The sequence below is a fragment of the Drosophila guanche genome, unplaced genomic scaffold (genome assembly GCF_900245975.1).
Source record: "Drosophila guanche unplaced genomic scaffold, DGUA_6, whole genome shotgun sequence".
NCBI lineage: Eukaryota > Metazoa > Arthropoda > Insecta > Diptera > Drosophilidae > Drosophila > Drosophila guanche.
This window is the reverse complement of record NW_022995743.1, coordinates 17900031-17913812: the sequence shown is the minus strand read 5'-3', so window position 1 is coordinate 17913812 and position 13782 is coordinate 17900031. Positions and strand designations below refer to the sequence as shown.

Genomic DNA, 13782 nt, shown 5'->3' with positions numbered 1-13782 from the left:
ATACCGAAAAGAATTTGATATCCATCGCAAAGACGTCATAATGCTGCAAGTTTAAGTTTTGCCTGATTGTTTATTAATGCCACAGATAAGTTGCACCACGACTACTGCCTATGGGCCCTTTCCCCCGGGCCTACTCCACGGCTAGCACAATATTTGCTCACCTTTCCACAAGATTTAGGTGAGCATAATGGGTACAGTCTACCACTACAGTTGTACCACCACACTCCGTGGTGCTCGGCATGATGTACAGTGGAACACAGATTCAAATAAAAATTAATGGAAATCATGCCTTGAACACTTTTCATAAAGTTCAAACCGAAACCTTAAACTAAAATTGTATCTTGTATAAATAGTATAGATTCTTTAGATAGAAGTCCGCTCTAAATAGTGTTGAAAATAATAATTTAGTCATCGAAAGAGTAATTGAGAGTCTACAAGAAAATTAATGGCGATAGACAGTGTAAGAAAGTAGCTTGGACGTAAAGCTTAAAGAGCTTTCAAAGTTTCAAACGTTTCAAAAGCATGTTTTAGGCTTTTTGGAACTTTGAAGCTCTACCTTAAATATATGAACATATGTGCATTTACATATGTATACAAAACAAGGGATTTTCTTAGCGAAATGCATGGAGAATTGGAGCTGAGATGCGATAAATCGTACTAGTATAAATAAACTCAAATAAATGGATATATCGATTTGCAAATTGAAACTTAACCTGGACAATCGCAAGACGCATGCAAACATACTTAAATATGTACATATGTATGTAGATATATGTGATTTCATAGAGAGAGAGAGAGAGAGAGAGAGTGAGATATCTTCATTATCTCTATTCTCTCTCCTTCGCTTTGAGCTTCAGAGCTTTCCGCAGATATATGTTTTTCTGTGTGTATGTACATAAGAACTGTAATATAAAACAGACAGCGAACGTAAGATCATTCGCAATTCAAACGTTTAATTCGGTAGTCACTGCACAATGTCGAGTAAAATAGTTCTCTATGGAATAGACATGAGCCCATGTGTGCGGACTGTCCAGCTGACGCTGAAGGCGCTGGAGCTGCCGTACGAGTATAAGGAGGTGAACCTGCAGAAGGGAGAACATCTAAGCGAGGAGTTCCTGAAGAAGAACCCCCAGCACACGGTGCCAGTGCTGGATGACGACGGAACCATTCTCTGGGACTCGCATGCCATAGTCGGCTACCTGGTAGACAAGTATGGAAAGTCTGATGAGCTCTATCCAAAGGACCTGGCGAAGCGGGCCGCCATCAACCAACGTCTGTTCTTCGATGCCAGTGTCCTGTTTCCATCGCTGGCCAATGTGAGCCGACCGTTCTGGGTGAACGGAGTGAAGGAGGTGCCACAAGAGAAGCTCGACACTATCCACACGGGCCTAAAGCTGCTGGAAGCCTTCCTGGGCAGCAGCAATTACCTCGTGGGCGACACGCTGACACTCGCCGATCTTTGTTGTGGACCCACAGTGACCTCTCTGCCCGCTGCCGTCGACATCGATAGCGCAGAGTATCCCAAGGTGACTGCCTGGCTGGAACGCCTCAACAAAGTTGCCTACTTTGAGCAGATCAACAAGTCGCCAGCAAAGAGCTACTGCGACTTCCTCCGCAGCCAGTGGACAAAGCTGGGGGCCTAAATATGATGAGCAAGCATAAATAAAATCCACCCGAATCTATTTGTTTATTTAATAAGCGCATGAAGTCAATCATATTCAATTGTTTGTTTATTTCAATCAAGTTGGGGACGCTTTCATAGCGTTTGCGAAGCTTCGCCAACGGCCCACAAATTTTTAGTCGCGACTATTCCCTAGTTACGTTGGCATTTGGTTTTTGGCCTCTCGTCTGCCTGGATCGTGTGATGTCGAATATTGTGCTGTATGGAATGGATATAAGTCCGCCGGTGCGGGCCTGTCTGCTGACCCTGCGAGCCTTGGGCTTGGCCTTTGAGTATAGGGAAGTGAATCTCCTCGCAGGGGAGCATATGATCATAGATTTTCAGCAAAGGAACCCCCAGCACACAGTTCCGCTGCTCGATGACGGCGGTGCACTTATTTGGGACTCGCACGCTATCGTTTGCTACTTGGTCGACAAGTACGGAAAGTCGGACGAGCTCTATCCCAAGGACCTCCTGAAGCGTGCCCATGTCAATCAGCGTTTGTACTTCGATGCAAGCATCTTGTACATGGCCCTGCGCAGCATTAGTGTTCCCTACTTCATCCACGGTGTGAGTTTGGTGCCGAAAGAGAAGGTAGACAACGTCCGCGAAGCCTATGGGCACCTGGAGAAGTTCCTGAGCGACAGTCCATACGTCACTGGGGATGCGCTAACCGTGGCGGACCTCTGCTGTGCGGCAACGGCCACCTCGCTGGCCGCAGTTCTTGACCACGACCCCATAAATTATCCCAAGATCACAGCATGGCTGGAACGCATCTCAAAGCTGCCCAGCTATATGGAAGATAGCTTACGAGGCTTAAACAAGTACATTGGCCTGCTAAAGGGGTCTTTGACCATCCTGTAACACATAGCCGTTTAACAAATTAAATACTTATCAGAGACTATGAGAGCTAGAGTCACCGAATGATGTGTGTGTGTCACTCATGTGACATCACACTGAAGTAAGTTTGTTTCAAATAAACCGGTTACAAAAGCTACACACTCGTTTTCTTTTAAAATATTGATAACAATATTAAACAATTTTCTATAGTTGGGGAATACATCAAACCTATCAAGTAAACATGAAATATGAACCAAGAAACCGGATGGTGTGTTGATGTTCTAGTGCCTTCCATTTCTTGAGTTTGAGCGTCGTCGAAATCGAAATCACAGATTAAACACAAACAAAATGTAGAACGAGAAGGGACGTGTGAGACGCTTCTTACGAGTCACAACTTTTATACCCGGCACTCAGTACTACATTTTTCTTCATCTGCCATCTACATCAACAACATCAACAACACGCCAACACGCTCCTTTAGCTCGCCACCCTCCCCTAGAGCCACACACGGCAGAGTCAGGGCAGTGTCTGCGCGAAGCAGAGTGTGAAAAGAACAACAAAAGCTGCGGGACAGGGTGGGTTTAGCCACTGCAAATTATTTTCTTCATTGTGGACATAATAATGATCCAATCGGATCCCAATTTGGTCTGGTCCCAATCTGATAGATATTCTTTTATCTTCAAAATTGTAGGTTTGGGTGGTTTTCGCCCTTTTGCGGGGGCGGGGCTCACTTTTGAAATACACTTGTAACAGTGTGAGCATACAGAAGTCTGGATGCAAAATTTGGTGGCTCTAGCTTTTATGGTCTCTGTGATCCAGGCGCTCAACAAGACGGTCGGACGGACGGACAGACGGACGGACGGACAGACAGACATGGCTCAATCGACCGGCTATTGATGCTGATCAAGAATATATATACTTTATGGGGTCGGAAACGTTTCCTTCTGTGCGTTACATACATTCACTTTGTGCACAAATACACCCTATTTCCTCTTCGAGTACCGGGTATAAAAAGCTTTAGCTCGTCGTCATCAAAGAGGGAATTTCGACATGAAAGAGAGAGCACGCTCCACTGCCATATAAAGTGCAGAGTCAGCATAGCATTGCAAAGCTCTCTTCATGGAAGGAACGCCTCTTTTGAGACTAAATAAAAGGGCAGAGTGCTGGACGAGTGAACAACAGTCTCTTATTCAACTCCAAGCAACAATATGGGAAAACTAACTCTTTACGGCATCGATCTTAGTCCGCCAGTGCGCTCTGTGCTGCTCACCTTGAAAGCCTTGGGGCTGCCGTTCGAGTACAAGGTGGTCAATCTGCTTGGGGGCGACCATCTTAAGCCGGAATTCCTCAAGATGAACCCCCTGCACACAGTGCCCACACTGGACGACGATGGTTTCTACTTGTACGACAGTCACGCCATCAATACCTACCTCGTGGCCAAGTACGGCAAGGACGACTCTCTCTACCCCAAGGACCTGCAGCAGCGGGCGATCGTGGACCAGCGTTTGCACTACGACTCCAGTGTAATTGGCAGCACCGTCAGGGCAATCACATATCCCCTGATCAGGGAAAACCAAACTGAAATCCCGCAGGCCAAAATTGATGCCCTTTCGGGGGTCTACGAGTCTCTGAACACGTTTCTGAAGACCACCGATTACTTGGCTGGAAATAACCTGACTATTGCCGACTTCAGCGTCATCGCTGTCCTGTCAGGTACTCCGATTTTCCTCGAAGTGGATGCCAGAAAATTCCCCAATCTGGCAGGCTGGGTTCAGCGTATCAAAAAGTTACCCTACTACGAGGAGGTCAACGGATCGAAAGTGTCTCAGTTCACAAACTTCATCAAGAGCAAGAACTTCAAAATTGTCTGAGATCCACTTAAAAAATAATACGTAGAACATAGTCATATTTTCATAAATTTAGCCGCATTGAATAAATGTAATATATTTATAAAGAGTGGTATGTGTTTATCTTCAGTTATAATCACCATTTACCAGCTATAACTTATAACTAGAGCCTCCAGCATATTGGTCTGAGAGTAAATATAAAGAGAAAAAGTTGTTACACGCTTTAAAGATGCCTAGTTATTAAGCGTGAGTCAATATTTAAATTCAATACGTGTATATATTTATTTATATTTAGGCTCTTTGCTTCTATTTCTATCGATTTACTGTGAAGAGAGCTTATAGCCTCTATAATGTCCCATTAAACTTTGAACAATCCAGTTATATCTGTGAGTAATAGCCACAGAGAAGATGTGATTTGGGGTTTTCTCTGAGTAATACTCGACCTGGTAAACAACTCAAGCCGGAGGACACAAAAATGATGGCCTCTAATAGCAATTTTGAGACATTTTAAGGTCTGTCCAGCTTTAATCTGACTATTGCCTCAAGCTTATTTGATTTGTTAGGCGGAAGAGGCGCTTATCAGAACACACCCATTATGGGCAGGATGATGCCATTGAATCTAGAAGGTACGTGGTCCGTGGACATTCCGAGGACGACATGGTTGTCTTGCAGTGTACTGCCACACCAGTTGTTCGGTGTTTCATGAATTTTTAATCGCATCTAATTAAAGAAGAAATATAATTTGTTAACAATAACTTTTCCATGCCAACTGACTTGGGAGTTGGTGAAACGGGTGACACGGCTGGGGCACCCTGGGTAGGACATATTAAATATTCATCAGCTGGTTGACAGTTCCCATGCTCTGGAGCAGTATAAAAGAGGTTCTGGACGGGACCTGCCAATCAGTTATCTGCCGTTCGACCATGGGTAAGCTTGCGTTGTACGGTCTGGACGCCAGTCCCCCAACCCGGGCTTGCCTGCTCACACTGAAGGCGTTGGAGCTGCCCTTTGAGTATGTTTTCGTGAATCTCCTTACGAAAGAGAACTTCGCCGAGGACTATCTGAAGAAGAATCCCCAGCACACTGTGCCAATGCTGCAGGACGATGATGCCTACCTATGGGACTCGCATGCCATCATGGCCTACCTCGTGGGAAAGTACGCGGAGACCGACGATCTTTACCCCAAAGATCTGCTGCAGCGGGCAGTGGTCGACCAGCGAATGCACTTCGAGTCGGGGGTCATCTTCGAGGCGGCCCTGCGTCGCCTCACAAGGCCGGTGCTCTTCTTGGGCGGCACCACCTTGCCTCAGGCGAATGTAGACTACATCAACGAGGTCTACGACTTTCTGGAAACGTTTCTGGAGCACGACTTTGTGGCCGGCGATCACCTGACTATTGCCGACTTCAGCATTGTGTCGACCATCAGTTCGCTCGGCGTCTACTTAGAGCTTGACCCGGTGAAGTATCCCAAGATAGCCGCCTGGCTGGAGCGCCTCAAGGAGCTGCCCTACTATGAGGAGGCCAACGGCAGTGGAGCCGCACAGTTCATGCAGCTCATGAAGTCCAAGAACTTCACAGTCGTGCCCTAGACCAAACATCGGCGAACCCAGACACACACAGAGAGCACGCAGCAAGCGTTAAACCCCTAGTTCGAGCACTCCAACGAGCACCAGAGAACACCTCCTCAGTGCACAGAGCTTTGCAGTAGCTCTCATCGAAGCTCTCTCCCCGCAACAAACTAAATAGACTCAACAAGCGAGAATAAGTAGAGAGTGCAACCATTAGCTTTATTCACTTCGAGCCAGAATGGAAAAGCTGATACTCTATGGCATCGATGCCAGCCCTCCGGTTCGATCGGTGCTCCTCACACTGAACGCCCTGGAGTTGCCCTTCGAGTACAAGGTGGTCAATCTGATGGCCAAGGAGCAGCTCAGGCCGGAATTCCTCACGATGAACCCCCTGCACACCGTGCCCACACTGGACGACGATGGCTTCTACGTGTACGACAGTCACGCCATTAATGCCTACCTCGTGGCCAAGTACGGCAAGGACGACTCTCTCTACCCCAAGGACCTGCAACAGCGGGCGATGGTAGATCAGCGTTTGCACTACGACTCCAGCGTTGTGGGTAGCACCCTGCGGGCCATAACCTTTCCGCTGTTTCGTCTGAACGAGACGGAAATCCCCAGGGCCAGAATCGACGCCCTTGAGGACGTGTACGCAACTCTGGAGACATTCCTGACCATTAACGAATACATCGCTGGGAAGCAGCTGACTATTGCCGATTTTCACATCATCGCCATCCTGTCCACCATTGAGATTTTCCTGCCGGTTGCTGCCGGCAAGTTTCCAACGCTGTCCGCCTGGATGCAGCGCATTGCCCAGCTGCCATACTACGCCGAAGGCAACGGCAAACGACTCGAGCAGTGTGTGGCCTTTTTTACGAGCAAAAAGTTTACAATTGTCTAAACCAAGATTTCTCAATAAATAAATATATTCGCCCATTCCCCAAACTCTTTATAGCTGACCTTAAATCTAATGGGTCTCTGTACATATACATATACATACGTTTCTATTAAACAATTGCGAATTTACATTATATACTCGTACATATGTACGTATGTATGTATATGTATGTAAATGAATAGTGCAGGGAAAGTTCTCGAGAACAAACACTATTCGATAACTTCAGAGAGAGAGAGAGAGAGAGAGAGAGAGAGAGAGCTCAACCAAATGCAAAGCTTTCTAGACAGAAGGTTATTTTTGCAATACAACTGCAATTTTCCACACGCCATAAAATGTCCAATAAATTGCAAATCCATAACTTGTCCCTGTTTCCAGACAGGGCAGTCTCACTCGTGTTCATTGATTGTTTAGACTTAATTGAGAATCGCTGCACAAACAACTGGTAATTCCTTATCGCTCTCTGCGTTCTTCTGGACGCTCTTCTTCGGTCAAGTCAGTTATCGAAAATCAACAATTACTGCTTATTCATATAAACATATGTACGGACATATGTATGTACATGCACAAATACAATGCAAACATACATATGTACATATGTATGAATTTTATATTATATTTTACTCTCTTGTCTATTCTTCATTGCAGCATTCTCTTTGGCCGCATGGATACTGGTTCTCTTTGAGAATTACAGCTCGTTGTGGGGTGACTGCAATGTGGCTTTGCTTGTATTAAATTGCACTTTGACCTCAGCTATTGGATTTACATAAAACGAGAAGGGACGTGTGGAGCGCTTCTTACGCGTCACAACTTTTATACCCGGCACTCAGGACTACATCTGCACCTAAGCGGTGTTTTGTCAAATTTTAAATTTTTTGTTCAACTGTCATCTCTATCTACAACACTTCTCACAACAACACGCTCCTTTAGGTCTTCCTTTAGCCGCCCTTCCCTAGACCCACACACTGCAGACTCGCGGCAGTGGCAGAGGCAGCGCCCGCACACAAAAAAAAAACAAATGTAAGCTGCGGGACGGGGTGGGTTAAAAGTCGGCAGAGGCAGAGGCAGAGGGACGGCAGAGGCAGAGGCCGAGTGAAGCAGAAGCAGAGTGTGAATGAGAGAATGGAAAAAGAACAACAAAAGCTGCGGGGCAGGGTGGGTTTAGCCTCTGGAAATTAATTTCTCCATTGTGGCTATAATAATGATCCAATCAGATCCCAATTTGGTGATCTGATAGATATGGCCATTCCCTACGGAATGGCGTTTTTAGTTTTCTTTTATCTTCAAAACTGTAGGTTTGGGAGGTTTTCGCCCTTTTGCGTAGGCGGAAGCGGGCGGGGCTACACTGGTTTCAGTGTGAGCATATAGCAGTCTGGATGTAAAATTTGGTGGCTCTAGCTCTTATAGTCTCTGAGAACTAGCCGACAAACAAGTCGGACGGACGGACAGACAGACATGGCTCTATCGACTCGGCTATTGATGCTGATCAAGAATATATATACTTTATGGGGTCGGAAACGTTTCCTTCTGTGCGTTACATACAACCATTATTCCCCACAAATACAATATACCCTATTTACTCTTCGAGTACCGGGTATACAAATTAGACAGTCCAGCCTCACTATTTCACCATTCTCTGTACTATTGTGGGAACGATTTTCTCATCGCGACTGAGATCGCTTCTCTAACATAAAGCTCTATAAAACGGTGGGCTTCCATCTGTTCGCTGATCATTGGTGTGCCAAGTCCCCGAACGACAACATGGTAAAGTTAACATTGTACGGAATTGAAATTAGCCCACCAGTGCGAGCTGTGAAGCTGACGCTGGCTGCCTTGAACCTGCCCTACGACTTTGTGAAAGTCGATCTCATGGGCCGCGCACATATTTTACCCGACTTTTTGAAGAAGAATCCACAGCACACGGTGCCCACTTTGGAGGATGACGGCCACTACCTTTGGGACTCGCACGCAATTATTGCCTACCTGGTGTCCAAATATGCCGACAGTGACAGTTTGTACCCCAAGGACTTGTTGCAACGGGCCGTGGTCGATCAGCGTCTACATTTTGAGAGCGGAGTGGTCTTTGCCGATGGCCTGAGGAGCATCTCAAAGCCTGTGTTGTTCTTAAATCAGAAAGTGGTGCCCAAAGAACGAAAGCAAGCCATTATCGAGATCTACGACTTCGTGGAAACTTTCCTAAAGGACCAGGACTACATTGCGGGAAATCAGCTGACCATCGCGGACTTTAGCCTTATTTCAACCATCACCTCGCTGGATGTTTTAGTGACTATCGATCACGCTAAATATGCGAGAGTTAGTGCCTGGATCAAACGGCTGAAGGAACTCCCTTACTACGAGGAGGCCAATGGCAAGGGTATTAAGGAATTGATACCCATGTTCAAGAAGACAAATTTCACCTTCGCGTCCGATTAATATATTACTTATATGCTTCTGTATTCGAATCATAAATAAATTAAGAGACAAATTATTTCGAATGAGATACAAATTTTTATTATCAGACCCCACTGGTTGTGGTCTAAACCAGAGATAATGGAAAGAGAGAGACTTATCAACACATCTAAAAGCAGTTGTCAACAAATGACGAGTTGACGAGCGAACAACAATTTCAATTCCATTTTAGTTTTTTCTGGGCAAAGCCACCAAATCCAAACATTCGATTAATGCGAATGCTGATCTGAACAAACAGCTGGAGCTAAGCATGTTTGGAGATATATACATATACACATACATACACCTCTAATCAAAATAAAAGAGTTCAAAAATAAAAAAGTTTCTAAAAAAACCTTTTCACTTAGAAGTCGAATTCTTTAATTTTAAAATAAGGAAAAGAATCTTGATTAATGGAAAAATAAATTTGCTCCACTGTCATTCGTTGCTGGATTTTTAGAAACTTTTTTCTTTTTGAAAACTCGTGAGTCTATTCGTCTGATTGGGAGTGTATGTATGTACATACACATAGCTAACGATATTGTTTTACCCAGCACCTGTAGGTTCCAATTGCACATAACAAACATATGAAAGAAAACAGAAGGTAGAGTGCAGTCTTATCTAAGTAATGGGCTTTACTTCCGAATCGCAGCACAAACACATGATATTTCCTTATCGCGCTATGCGGGTGTTCTTCTGGCCGCTCATCTGTCGGAAGGCGAATTTTCGGCAATTAATAATGACTCAGCACTTTCAAATGCTACGCTTTACTCTCTTTGTCTACTCTTCAATGTGGCACTCTCTTAGGCCGCATAAATACTCTTTCTCTTCTCTTCTCTTCTCTTCGCTTCTCTTCTCTTCTAGTTGTTAGTCGCAATGAGGCTTTACTTGTATTCAATTTTCCTTTTTACTCTGCTATTGTATGTAAATGTGTATGTATATTGCATATTCCATGTAAAAATAGACAGTCGAACTGTATTATTTCACAATTCTCTGATCTATTGTGGAGACAAATTTTTCGCCATCTCACCGTTTCCTGGCCAAAACGCTATACAAAAAGGTTGGTTTCCAGCTGTCAGCTTATCATTAGCATTCCAAGCTCTCTGACGACAATATGGTAAAGCTAACATTGTACGGAATAGATGGCAGTCCACCAGTGCGAGCTGTTAAGCTGACGCTGGCTGCCCTGAACCTGCCCTACGACTATGTGAAAGTCGATCTCGCGGCCCGCGCAAATCTCTCTCCCGAGTTTTTGAAGAAGAATCCACAGCACACGGTGCCCACTTTGGCGGATGACGGCCACTACCTTTGGGACTCGCACGCAATTATTGCCTACCTGGTGTCCAAATATGCCGACAGTGACAGTTTGTACCCCAAGGACTTGTTGCAACGGGCAGTGGTCGATCAGCGTCTACATTTTGAGAGCGGAGTGGCCTTTGCAGATGGCCTGAGAAGCATAACGATTCCTCTGTTTTTCTATAATCAGAAAATAGCGCCCAAAGAACGAAAGCAAGCCATTATCGAGATCTACGACTTCGTGGAAACTTTCCTAAAGGACCAGGACTACATTGCGGGAAATCAGCTGACCATCGCGGATTTTAGCATTGTTTCAACCATTAGTTCTCTGGTGGCCTTTGTGGACCTCGATCACGCCAAATATGTGAGAATCATTGCCTGGATCAAACGTCTGGAACAGCTCCCATACTATGAGGAGGCCAATGGCAAGGGTGCCCAGGAATTTATATCCCTTATTAAGCAGTCAAATTTAAGCTTCGCGTCCTGATCCAAATGTAAATTTATTCGAGTCACAATAAATTGAATAGATAACATTTCGAATAGATTCCTATGGGTTTTGGGCAAACCATAGATAATATAATGGAAAAAGAGAGCCATTCTCAACCATTTACGAGTTACACGTAATTATTGTTCTACAATCTGTCTGATGTTACGAGCAAACAACATATGAATTCCATTTTAGTTGGTTCTGGGCAACCGATTTCAAACGATCAGATAAGAATGCTTATCTATGCGATAGCGAATGAACCAAGAGCCAAACGAGAAGGGACGTGTGACGCGTCACACCTTTTATACCCGGTACTCCGTCAGTGTACCTGTACCATATTGTTATGCCCGGTACTCGAAGAGTAAATAGGGTATATTGTATTTGTGCACAAAGTGAATGTATGTAACGCACAGAAGGAAACGTTTCGACCCCATAAAGTATATATATATTATTGATCATCATCAATAGCCGAGTCGATTGAGCCATGTCTGTCTGTCCGTCCGTCTGTCCGTCCGTCTTGTTGAGCGCCTGGATCTCAGAGGCCATAAAAGCTAGAGCAACAAAATGTTGCATCCAGACTTCTGTATGCTCACACTGTTACAAGTTTATTTCAAAAATGAGACCCACCCCCCTCCGCCCCTGCAAAAAGGGCGAAAACCTACCAAACCTACAATTTTGAAGATAAAAGAAAATTAAAAACACCATTCCGTAGGGAATGACCATATTTATCAGATCACCGAATGGGGATCCTATTGGACCATTATTATAGCCAGAATGAAGAAATTTGTTGTATTTCACATTCTCTCATTCACACTCTGCTTCTGCTGTGTGCGGCCACTGCCTCTGTAGTGTGTGGATCTAGGGAAGGGGGGCGAGCTTAAGGAGCGTGTTGGCGTGAGAAGTGTTGTAGATGTTCATAGATGACAGATGAAGAAAAAATGTAAAATTTTACAAATACCGCTGAGGTGCTGATGCAGTACTGAGCGTTTATACGTCCCTTCTCGTTTTTTTTTTTTTAATTTTTCATTTTACATTTTACATTTTTTCTACACCTGTCATCTACATCTACAACACTTCTCACGCCAACAAGCTCCTTTAGATCACCCCCCCTCTTCCAGAGCCGCACGCTGCAGAGGCACGGCAGAAGCACAGGCCGCACACTGCAGAAGCAGAGTGTGAATGAGAGGGTTAATAGTGGGATAATAATGATCCAATCTGACCAATCACCCAATTCGGTGATCTGAAAGATATGGTCTTCCCCTACCGAATTGCGTTTTTAGTTTTCTTTTATTTTCAAAATTGTGGCTGTGGGAGATTTTCGCCCTTTTGTGGCGGCGGAAGGAGTGGGGCTCATTTTCGAAATACACTTGTAACAGTGTGGATATGCAGAAGTCTGGATGCAAAATTTGGTGGCTCTCGCTTTTATAGTCTCTGAAATCCAGGCGCTCAACAAGACGGACGGACAGACAGACATGGCTCTATCGACTCGGCTATTGGCGGAGAGAATACTGATTAAATCTATTTTATAAATCTGAGTACCGAATATCTTTTTTATAATCTCAGTACTCGACTGTAATACATTGAGTATGTATAATTATATATGTATGTAGTTCGGGTATGATAAGGAGCGAATACAGGTAAGACACAACAATCTGGATTACGTAAGCTAGAATCACTCGAGGTCAGGTAGGCCGACGACGACAGCCACTGCATCTGGGGCAAACAATTCAGTCTGAAAAGCTCTATTTTGCCAAACTTAAGAGTAATAATACATAAAGTATACCGTGCACACAAATACGAATACACTTGAATTTATATTCACATGTAATTAATTTAAACACAAAGCTCGATTGAGAGCGCTAGGTAGATGGAGAGGTAGGGTACACATGCTTGGTTTAGTTTCAAATTGACAATCGCAGCTTGTACACGACACGGGAACACGACAACAAATTATGGGAAAACTAGTGCTGTACGGCTTGGACCCAAGCCCACCTGTGAGGGCCTGCAAACTGACATTGGATGCTTTGAATCTTCAGTATGAATACAAGCTGGTTAACCTGCTGGCTGGTGAGAACAAGACCAAGGAGTTCAAGCTGAAGAATCCCCAGCACACGGTGCCCATGCTGGAGGATGATGGACGATATATTTGGGAGAGTCACGCCATCTGCGCCTATCTGGTGCGGAAGTATGCCAAGGACGACGCCCTGTATCCCAAGGACTTCTTCAAGCGCGCCGTTGTGGATCAACGCATGCACTTTGAATCGGCTGTACTTTTCCAGAACTGCATCAGGAATATAGCACTTCCCCTGTTCTACCGCGATGAGACGGAAGTTCCGAGATCCAAGATTGACGCAATCTACGAAGCCTATGCCTTTTTGGAAGCCTTTCTTGGCGTCGAGTTGTACCTGGGTGGAGCCGGCATAACCATTGCAGATTTTAGTGTGGTGTCGTCGGTGTCCAGCTTGGTGGGCCTGGCACCCATCGAGCCCAAGAGCTTTCCAGGACTCAGCGCTTGGTTGAGCCGAATGACCGGAAGACAAAACTACCAGACGATCAACGGCAACGGTGCACAGATGTTGATTGACATGTTCAATGCTAAAATCACAAAGATCGTCTGACTTTGCGTGAAGAAAGCTTATCAGCCAAGGTTGAACTTAAGATGAGGCGTTCCGGTTTCTTGATTATGCAATAAAACGTTTCGTGAATGGTACTCCAAAATTCTAGATCCAATTTATAGTACA

The 13782-nt window shown here is 44.9% G+C and overlaps 8 protein-coding genes across 8 annotated transcripts; all 8 read left to right on the top strand.

Annotated features, from left to right (window-relative positions):
• The first annotated feature begins 924 nt into the window (after positions 1-924).
• On the top strand, positions 925-1698 carry LOC117579474 (glutathione S-transferase 1). The gene has a single exon (XM_034265369.1). The coding sequence runs from the start codon at positions 975-977 to the stop codon at positions 1641-1643; it is 669 nt and encodes a 222-aa protein (XP_034121260.1). The 5' UTR covers positions 925-974; the 3' UTR covers positions 1644-1698.
• Positions 1699-1755: 57 nt separating this feature from the next.
• Positions 1756-2657, top strand: LOC117579482 (glutathione S-transferase 1). Its single transcript, XM_034265382.1, has one exon. The coding sequence runs from the start codon at positions 1865-1867 to the stop codon at positions 2522-2524; it is 660 nt and encodes a 219-aa protein (XP_034121273.1). The 5' UTR covers positions 1756-1864; the 3' UTR covers positions 2525-2657.
• A 1005-nt stretch (positions 2658-3662) lies between these two features.
• Positions 3663-4409, top strand: LOC117585938 (glutathione S-transferase 1). Its single transcript, XM_034275711.1, has one exon. The coding sequence runs from the start codon at positions 3709-3711 to the stop codon at positions 4369-4371; it is 663 nt and encodes a 220-aa protein (XP_034131602.1). The 5' UTR covers positions 3663-3708; the 3' UTR covers positions 4372-4409.
• An 826-nt stretch (positions 4410-5235) lies between these two features.
• On the top strand, positions 5236-6025 carry LOC117585920 (glutathione S-transferase 1). Its single transcript, XM_034275689.1, has one exon. The coding sequence runs from the start codon at positions 5271-5273 to the stop codon at positions 5934-5936; it is 666 nt and encodes a 221-aa protein (XP_034131580.1). The 5' UTR covers positions 5236-5270; the 3' UTR covers positions 5937-6025.
• A 105-nt stretch (positions 6026-6130) lies between these two features.
• On the top strand, positions 6131-6860 carry LOC117585930 (glutathione S-transferase 1-like). Its single transcript, XM_034275699.1, has one exon. The coding sequence runs from the start codon at positions 6154-6156 to the stop codon at positions 6814-6816; it is 663 nt and encodes a 220-aa protein (XP_034131590.1). The 5' UTR covers positions 6131-6153; the 3' UTR covers positions 6817-6860.
• A 1667-nt stretch (positions 6861-8527) lies between these two features.
• LOC117591924 (glutathione S-transferase 1-like) lies at positions 8528-9305 on the top strand. The gene has a single exon (XM_034285316.1). The coding sequence runs from the start codon at positions 8572-8574 to the stop codon at positions 9241-9243; it is 672 nt and encodes a 223-aa protein (XP_034141207.1). The 5' UTR covers positions 8528-8571; the 3' UTR covers positions 9244-9305.
• Positions 9306-10335: 1030 nt separating this feature from the next.
• On the top strand, positions 10336-11087 carry LOC117579795 (glutathione S-transferase 1-like). The gene has a single exon (XM_034265867.1). It carries the CDS (start codon positions 10373-10375, stop codon positions 11039-11041), a length of 669 nt encoding a protein of 222 aa, XP_034121758.1. The 5' UTR covers positions 10336-10372; the 3' UTR covers positions 11042-11087.
• A 1850-nt stretch (positions 11088-12937) lies between these two features.
• On the top strand, positions 12938-13751 carry LOC117587609 (glutathione S-transferase 1). The gene has a single exon (XM_034278464.1). The coding sequence runs from the start codon at positions 12994-12996 to the stop codon at positions 13657-13659; it is 666 nt and encodes a 221-aa protein (XP_034134355.1). The 5' UTR covers positions 12938-12993; the 3' UTR covers positions 13660-13751.
• The last annotated feature ends 31 nt before the right edge of the window (positions 13752-13782 follow it).

Excerpts from the sequence above, each read along its gene's own strand:
- LOC117579474 (XM_034265369.1), top strand. The coding sequence starts at position 975 with ATGTCGAGTAAAATAGTTCTCTATGGAATAGACATGAGCCCATGTGTG.
- LOC117579482 (XM_034265382.1), top strand. The coding sequence starts at position 1,865 with ATGTCGAATATTGTGCTGTATGGAATGGATATAAGTCCGCCGGTGCGG.
- LOC117585938 (XM_034275711.1), top strand. The coding sequence starts at position 3,709 with ATGGGAAAACTAACTCTTTACGGCATCGATCTTAGTCCGCCAGTGCGC.
- LOC117585920 (XM_034275689.1), top strand. The coding sequence starts at position 5,271 with ATGGGTAAGCTTGCGTTGTACGGTCTGGACGCCAGTCCCCCAACCCGG.
- LOC117585930 (XM_034275699.1), top strand. The coding sequence starts at position 6,154 with ATGGAAAAGCTGATACTCTATGGCATCGATGCCAGCCCTCCGGTTCGA.
- LOC117591924 (XM_034285316.1), top strand. The coding sequence starts at position 8,572 with ATGGTAAAGTTAACATTGTACGGAATTGAAATTAGCCCACCAGTGCGA.
- LOC117579795 (XM_034265867.1), top strand. The coding sequence starts at position 10,373 with ATGGTAAAGCTAACATTGTACGGAATAGATGGCAGTCCACCAGTGCGA.
- LOC117587609 (XM_034278464.1), top strand. The coding sequence starts at position 12,994 with ATGGGAAAACTAGTGCTGTACGGCTTGGACCCAAGCCCACCTGTGAGG.